Source organism: Podarcis gaigeae (assembly GCF_964106915.1).
Source record: "Podarcis gaigeae genome assembly, chromosome: 5".
Lineage (NCBI taxonomy): Eukaryota > Metazoa > Chordata > Lepidosauria > Squamata > Lacertidae > Podarcis > Podarcis gaigeae.
The window spans coordinates 18,662,940-18,671,400 of NC_139681.1; the positions used below are offsets into that span (position 1 = coordinate 18,662,940).

At 41.0% G+C, this 8,461-nt stretch overlaps 1 protein-coding gene across 14 annotated transcripts in view; it reads right to left on the minus strand.

Annotated features, from left to right (window-relative positions):
- Positions 1–8,461, minus strand: part of KCNMA1 (potassium calcium-activated channel subfamily M alpha 1) — a 545,541-nt gene that overhangs the window by 147,785 nt on the left and 389,295 nt on the right. For all 14 annotated transcript variants that reach the window (XM_083738255.1, XM_083738253.1, XM_083738251.1 and 11 more), the window contains exon 16: positions 1,230–1,298. In XM_083738255.1, coding sequence (XP_083594381.1) covers positions 1,230–1,298 — 69 coding nt within the window. The remainder of the gene's footprint in view (positions 1–1,229; positions 1,299–8,461) is intronic.

An 8,461-nucleotide genomic window follows, 5' to 3' on the forward strand; every position in this document is an offset into this window, starting at 1 on the left:
GTGGAGCAACCTAGCTCCATTATGCATTTATTCCATCATTCTATTTGTATGCCTCTTCTCCATATAAATGTGCCCACAGTGGCAGAGGGACAATTTTTAAGAGGTGTGTGCAGCCTTTGGAGATCAACACACCCACAAATAATCCTTGTCTGGTAAAGGCTTTGCTTAGGCTGTAAACAGCATTTGCCAGTCAGGAAAGCTGGCAATTCTTCTCCCATCTGGATATCAGTTCAAGCAGAGAAAGAATCAAGGGGTCTTAAAAGCTTGCCTCTCATCTGAGTTGGGCTTCTATAAGCCCTTGATGTTCTTCTCTGAGCCAGGCTTGGAAGAAACTCACTGGCATCTACAGTCCCCCACAAACAGTGGAATTGAAAAGCCTTATGGGCAAAAAAGGCAGGAGGACTGCGAAGGTGAAGATGGAAAAAACGAAGCTGAGCCAATGGAACAAATGATCACTGGATAGCATTAAGAAACAAATGTTTGGCAAGGTCGTTCCCCCCCCCCCCCCGGCCTTAATAATCTGTTTAACTGTGTCGAAAGAGACACTTTCAAAGTGAATTATGCAATAGTTAGCATGGAGCTACATGTAATATTTACAAGAAATTATTTTCACTGATAACTATACACAAATCTATAGTAGCTGTGTATTTACAAGGACTAATCGGAACCATCTGTAGAATTAGTTCAAAGAAAAGAACCTTTTGCAATACTGATAAACATGGACAAACACCGCAAACCAAAACAAAAAACGAAGTTGATGCAATTATATGTACGATTGCATCAAGATTGGGGTTCTTTTTTGCAGCATTTTATGCAGGGGTAGAAAAATTGATCCCTCCAGATGTTGTGGATTACAGCATGGTCAATGGTGAGGGATGATGGGAACTGTAGTTCAACAACATCTGAAGGGTGCTAAGTTGCTACCCTTGGTTCCTAAATATGCAGTGCATTTGGGGCAGGGAAAAAGAGAGAGAGAGAGGGAGCGCGTTTAGCAACAGAAATTAAAACACTGTTCCTTTCAACCATCCTCATGGGAGTCTCGGTCAGAAGAGAGATGGTGCAGCCATTTGGTTGGGTTATGTGAGCTGGTGCAGCGATGCCACAATGAGTGAGATTTAGAATGTTTCCATAGGTATAAAGATCCATTCAAGGGAAGGAAGGAAGAAATATAAGCGGGCCAAGTTATCAAAGGTGCATTAGGAAAAATGGTTTTGTCGACAATGACTTACCTGCTTTCCCGTTGTTCCGACTTGTACTCTATGGCTATCATTAAGAGCTTTAGCTTCGCAAACACCAGCCTGCCAGAAGGAAGGAAGAAAACAGTCACCCTATCATGGGTAAAAATGAACACTTCTTCATTACAAACGTTACCAAGACACAATTCCAGCTGGAAATAAAAGGTGACAGCACTGTTGAGGCTAAACCTGCGTTGGGTAAGCAAAACAACATTGTGCCAAACACTAAGCTGTCAGTGCATGTCATATTTCCAAGGGAAGATTATTTCACATGGCTGATACAAGCACAATTTAGTTCAGGGGTAGCCAAATTGGTTCCTTTAAATGAGGCTGTACTTCAGCTCCTGGTATCCCCAGTCAGTGGTGAGGGAATGGGAGTTGCAGTCAGCATCACCTGGAGAGTGCCATATTGGCTACCCTTGCTTTACATAATGCATAAGCAAGAATCTTTATGTTGTTTCAAGCCAGCTGATTTCATATATATGAGACCAACCATTTCCCATGAAGCCAGTTTTAGAAAACAATGTTTCAAAGTTAGGGGAACATGATGAAGGGGGTTTACATAAATGAAAAAATCCCAGTTTTTCTACACCCTCTTCCGCAGCTTACTGTTCTAATGGCAGCTGCAATAGGGACCTTCTTGAAGGTAGGAACCAACAATAGCAAACATATTGATTCTAATAAATGCTTTTCACTGTGTAAGTACTATAGCAAGATTCACAAAAAGCTTTTTTTAAAAGACATTACTCTTTCCTATTTTTTGAAATGCTAACATTTTATTAATGACAGCAGGATGAACACAGAGGATCAACTGTTTCCACCTACCTAGAGAGAAATAAATTATAATTTATTATTTTGGTTTTTTTTTGGGGGGGGGGGTATTGAACTTACCACTCACATAAAATAGATTTGAAACATTCTGTATACCTAGTTCACTAAAATATGAATGTATCATTCCCCACCCCAACACCTGCTATTATCATGGAACACAGAGATATAAACATGGACTGGTATTGGTATTTTGGAAACTTCAATGCATATAGAAAATAAAAGGTTACTAGAAAAAGAAAAGGCTAGCCACCCCTTTCCACCTACAGTGCACAGATTAGGAAAACTGTGAAAAGGAAACAACACACAGGCCATTCCTGCCACCACAATAGCATTAAAACTCCACTTTAGCATGTGGCAGTAGACAGAAGTTCCCATAAAAAACAACAACACACACCTTTCACTAATTTGACACCAAAGGGGAAAATATCCAAAGTGATGAAATGTCGTGAACTGGCAGGACGATAGAGAGGAGGAAGAGGATCCTAGCAAGGGGCGTAGCACACAAGCTGAGGATGGGGAAGCAGAAGTTGGTGTAGGAAGTACTCACAGAGTAACAGGCGATGGCGAGGGGATGGGGGTCAGGGCACAGGAACCCGAGGAGCAGGACCCATCACCAGAGCCAGAGGGGCCCCTGGCTCCATGAACACGGCAGGCTCTGATGCATAGGAAGCAGCCGAAGGGACACTTTAGGAGGCTGAGGCAAACAAGGGCCCACAGCCCAGCTCACTAGCTGGCCAGGTGGGGTTCATTAACTCTGGGAGGAGGTGTGTGATTCCTCAAGCCTGAGAAGGCTCAGAACAGGTGAGGGTCATGTGCCTCATCAAGCTCAGGTGCTACAATCAAAAAAGGGAAGCCAAACTGAAGTGCTTTTTTTGGGGGGGAGGGGGACTATGTTTGTGCAGGACTGACCTCCATCTACCCTGACCCCTGGGTCAGCTGACCTTTGTGGTCCCTTCCAATCCTATGAACCTACAAAATATTAATTCACAGCACATGGATATTAGCTCAATTAAGTAAGTACCCCCCCTTTTTTACACTTGGTGGTTAGAATTAAGGATAGGTGCTGGTGTATAAAGGGATCAATCCCTTTCAGATGCCAGTGGGGGAAGGGAAGATACTGGAACTAGGGAGTGAATTTTCAATCAACCACTTAGAACAGGGGTGGTGGACTGAATTTGGGCCTTGAAACTATTTTTCAAATTGTACTATCAAAATTTTAATCAATGATTCCTTGCACTCACTTTCAATAATTCCTGAGTTGTGCCACCCCAAATGGTGAATTGGTACCAGTTGTGTTGAGTAAGTGTGTTGTTGTTTTTTGACATGATCTATACGTCAGTAGTTTGAAAATAGAATGATGTCCCACAGAACGATGACGCATCTCAAAGGAGAGAGTTCTCAGATGATGGAAGTGCATGATCTGGGGTATTATGATATATACTTTGTGGTGCAGGGTGAAATAAACCATTTAGGCTATTCACACAGCTTTTTGTTCAATAAGGAAGTGAGAACCAACTTCAGTATCATTTGTTCATTTTTTAAAGACAATGATGACTTCATGGTTACCACCTATATTCCAACTACTGAGGTACAGATCTTGTAAAATAAAAGAAGAAGAAGAATCACATTCAACCTCATTAAGCACACTTGGAACCCATTTTGGTCCTGGCTTATGTTCTCTAAGGAAAGGAAAATAATGTTTCCAAATTGTAAGAAATAAAAAAACATTTCACATTGCAATGTTAAACATCTCTTTTTAATTTTGTGTTTAATATCAACATGAAACTGCTCTGAGAAACTGTCTGGAGATTTGGTGAGAAGTGCTATCGGTAAGCTCTGTTCTGTTACTCCTTTTCTCCCCTGTTTCTCCTTTTCAGTGGAGCCAGATGAGGCAAAAGAAGCGCTCAACAGATGCTTCACATCAGGATATGGGTGAATGAATTAAAACTCAAGCCAGGCATGATGGAGATGTTCGTTGTGGGAGGCCCAGTTGGTATGGGATTTGGCAGTTCCCCTTATTGGGACATCACCCCCCCCCCCAAAAAAAAAATCAAAGACAGAGCATGTGGTCTGGGTATGCTGCAAGTCCCAGCACTTATCTTGGTTTCACAGGTAGAGACAGTAGCCAACAAGTGCCTTTTCCTAGAGTAAAATGTTTTTTCAATTATGACAACCCATACAGGAAGTTAGTAAGAGTAATTTTGAAGCTCATGAACTTTAATGAACTCTATATTCTACTAGGAGAAAATTCAATTGGTTCAAAATAGCCAGGGGTTAGTAACAGGTCTTTTTCTTGCCAATTCCACCCCCACCCAGTACAATTTTAAAAGTGCTGGTATTAGGAATGGGTGATTGCCTTTCTACTAATCGCAAAAGATCTCGGAGTTTTCATGGTGTTCTGTTTGAACATTCAAATAATTACTGTGAAATGGCTACCACTGCTATCTCCTCCTCCTCTGCTTGCCTTAAGATAAAATATGAACCTTACAAGGGAGGTGGAGGAGGCGACAGCAGTGGAGGCGGGCTTTCCCAAAGGCACATAGAGCACAATATTTTCCCACCACAGACTCAAATTTGACTGCAAATCCCAGGATTACTAGTGGGGAAATTTAGTCCGTGTGCCATTTATTGTAGGAACAGGTCATGTATAGACATATGTGACCTCAGTGGGAATAATGTCTATGGCAGAACCCAGTGACACCTCTCATTTCTTCTCTCTCTCTCTCTCTCTGCATTGTGAAAGGGTTAGGAGGAAGCACTGGCAGAGGCAACAGTAGCAGGTAAAACCCTCATTGGTTGTGCTTCCTCCATTGCTAATGCTAACTAAAAGTCAGTGTGACTACCCAAGAGACTGCTGAACCCTTCTGCATGCATGCATGGATGCATGTGTGCGCATACTCTCTCTCTCTCTCTCTCTCTCTCTCTCTCTCTCTCTCTCTCTCACACACACACACACACACACACACACACAGTAAAACTCTCTGGACACCCTCTGCCACTGCCAAAACGCTAATATGATTTGATTGGCAGGGGAAAGGAGCAGGTTCCTTCCAATTCAATGATTCCATGAGTTTGGCTTTCTACATTAATTTTTGCTCCTACTCAGAGCCAATTTGCATGGTGGAAAACTGGCTGTGGCCATGCAACATTTCCATGGGTTATGAAAAAATCTAGTTGTGCAATACTGCAACTCTATATCTGTAGGTAGACAGGCATTCATTCAGCTGAGCCCCGGTTGATTTCACCTCAAACAGATTGCAGGTAGGCAGCGTGTGTGGCCCTGTGAAGCAGGCCTTTATTGGGGACCTAAATAATTGGAAATCACTGAAGCCCCAGGATGGTTCTGTGAAGAAGAACTGATAAGCAAAAGACTTGCAGCAAGTAGCAAATCATTTATCTGTATCATTTTGCCTTGTTAGTAGCCAGCCAAATGACCTCTCTGACTCTGTGTGTGGCAGCAACCTTTTATCAGATGCGCCAAACCATCAACAAAAACTCTGAAGTGATTCCAGTTCCCATTCCTAACCACCACTCAGAGCAGGAAACCGGAAAGGGTAAAATAATAATAAGACCTCCTTCTATTCGCTGCCCTCTCAATTCCAAGAAGATACCATAGATATCCCACTTGACTAAGTAAATGAAATATAATTAAGCTTTATAAATTGGAAGTAATTAATTTCAGCATGAGGTTGATGGAGAAGAACAAGGCTCGAACAACAGGGACAATGTGATGGTCCTCAGTCTAAGACAGCTCTGAATAGGAACACTTTTTATTCCTTTATCTTGAGCTTCCTGAAATAATTTACTATCCAGCCCCCTAGGAAAAATTATCTGCTTTATCCCGAATGATCAATGTTACATGATGCAACAGTGCCCTCAGAAATGCTGCTTTTCTATGGCCAGGAAGAACCAGCTACACAAGATCTACCAGTAGTATGTGTTAAAAGGATCTAGGGGTCTTAACTGACCATAAGCTTAGCATGAGTCAACAGTGTGATGCAGCAGCAAGAAAAAAGCTAATGTTATTCTAGGCTGCATCAACAGAAGTATAGCATCCCAGTCAAGGGAAGTAATAGTACTAACATCTCTGCTCTCCCTTGGTCAGAGCACACCTGGAATACTGTGTTCAGTTCTGGGCACCACAATGTAAGGATACTGGAAAAACTGGAATGTGTGCAGAGAAGGGCAACCAAGATTATCAAGGGTCTGGAAATCAAGCCATATGAGGAATGGTTGAGGGAGTTGCGTGTGTTTAGCCTGGAAAAGAGGGGACATGGGCTGGGCGATATCAGCTTTTTAACATTGTGATGTATTACCAGCCAAACATTGTGATATAGGGATACACTGTGCTGCTGGAAAGTAGAGGGAGGAACAAGCTGCATCAGCCCATGTCCCTAAATAAAGTTCACAAAGCGAAGAGAAAAACTACAGTATTTTAATCACTTTCATGTTTGGCCAGCTCAAACCTCTGAACTTCCCCCCACTTCTTTTTCACTTGGAGTTGCTCTGAATTGCAATTTACATGTTGGCCCTGATCTTTTCTTTGCTCGTCTTTTTTTTAAGGTTGAGACCTGTGAAAAGCCTTCTGAGAACTATGCTAGCTTAATCAGAACCCTTCCTTTCAAATTCCTCAGACTTTTTGCCTAAGAAACACACATGCACATTTTGCTTTGCATTTCTCTTCAGGCACCATTTTGGGTGGCAATTTAAGAACCGGATTATCAATCCCTATAAAAGAGCAATATCCATTACAAACTGTTTTAAAGCACGAAAGGCTATTTAAAGTGCTCCATCTCTGTATATTATATCAAAACAGCTTATTATAGGTGTGCCACCATGTGACTAAACAATAGGTACAAGCAATTTATGTTTGTTTTCAAGAACCAAGTACAAGCACATTTTAATGTATTCCATGTTACCATGAAACAAAACACAAATTCCTTGCTGTAATGAAAATATTCATGCTCCAAGCTTGGTGATATACAACACCACATCCTAATTGCCGCTGAGCTTTAATTAACCCGAAGTGATGAAACATGTTATCATTAAAATGTTGGTTAAGTTTGAGTTACTGCCTCTCTTTAATTTAAATCAGAAAATAGATAATTAAGTTTCCAGATAATCAAATACTTCAGGAGCGTGCCAATGTTTTGGGGGTGCTCCTAAAATTCATTAAAGGCCTCTTTCTTTATCGATTCTACCTCAGCACTTGGTACAAATGATAGCCGTAGACTGAACACAGGCATAGCGTAGGCATGTTTTCAAGAACCATATGGAAACACAGCTGCCTTGACAATGAAAAATGCTTTGAGCTTTTGCTCCCAGTGGGTTTGCTTCACGTGACCCATGCCCACTGGGGCATGATTAGCTGCACTGCAAAATGTTGTAAGAATCGTTTGAGATTTTATGTTTAGCAGGTGACATTTTCGGTTCAGATTCATATAAAGCCATGGGGACTGCTCACCACGTTAATAAGCTAAGCACCAAGCTTTGCAAACTACTGCAAACCCTGCTAATGGTGAGCACATAAACTCACAAATCAGTTTTATACACTGGCAGGGGTGATTAGAAAAAGGATGAGTAGGAAAGCATCTTATGTATTTCTATACCTCACTTCTTCATGCCCCTTCCTAACGATGCAAGAATTAGGCCTCTGAAATGATGCTACATGGAAATGACGTTAACATGCAACTCAAAGAGTCCAAAAGTACCCCTCCTTAAAAAAAGAGTAAAATTGTAATCCGCATATAATTGCTGAGATTCACTTGATTATGTGATGAGAATTTAAATATATGGCATAATTTAAGGTTACCAGACATCCCCATTTCCCAGAGACAGTTCCCGGATTTACAAATCAGTCCCCATACAAAAACCATTGAAGTTGAAAAGTGTCCCGGGATTCATTGAAAAAAATCTGGTAACCTTATTATGTATAGATTTTTATGTGATAATCTGTATCTCATAGTGAAATAGTTACTAATGCAGGAATTAAACACCTCTTTTTTATATAAAAAAATAAAATATGGCCAAATCATCAGAAATGGAAATGTATTTGAAACATCTTACTAATTTTGAAAAAACAAAAACAAAAACACAGAGCAGTTTTATGTGGAAATAAAAATGTTTTATCCAAAGTTTGTCACAGTCTGTGTAGGTTGAAGGCTAAATGGAATGAAGACTTGCAGTGTGAAATAGATGGTGCTTTATTTTCATTGCAAGTAAGAACATGATTTGAGCTACATATTCAAACTATGTTAGCACTAGCATAGCTAAAATCAGCATGCTACGATCAAACTGCTCAAGCCTGGAAACTATGTGTGGCCCTGCTATTACTACAGCCAGACAGAGGCAACCCTGACTGCTTATGATCAATAAATAGCATGCAGGAGGAGAAT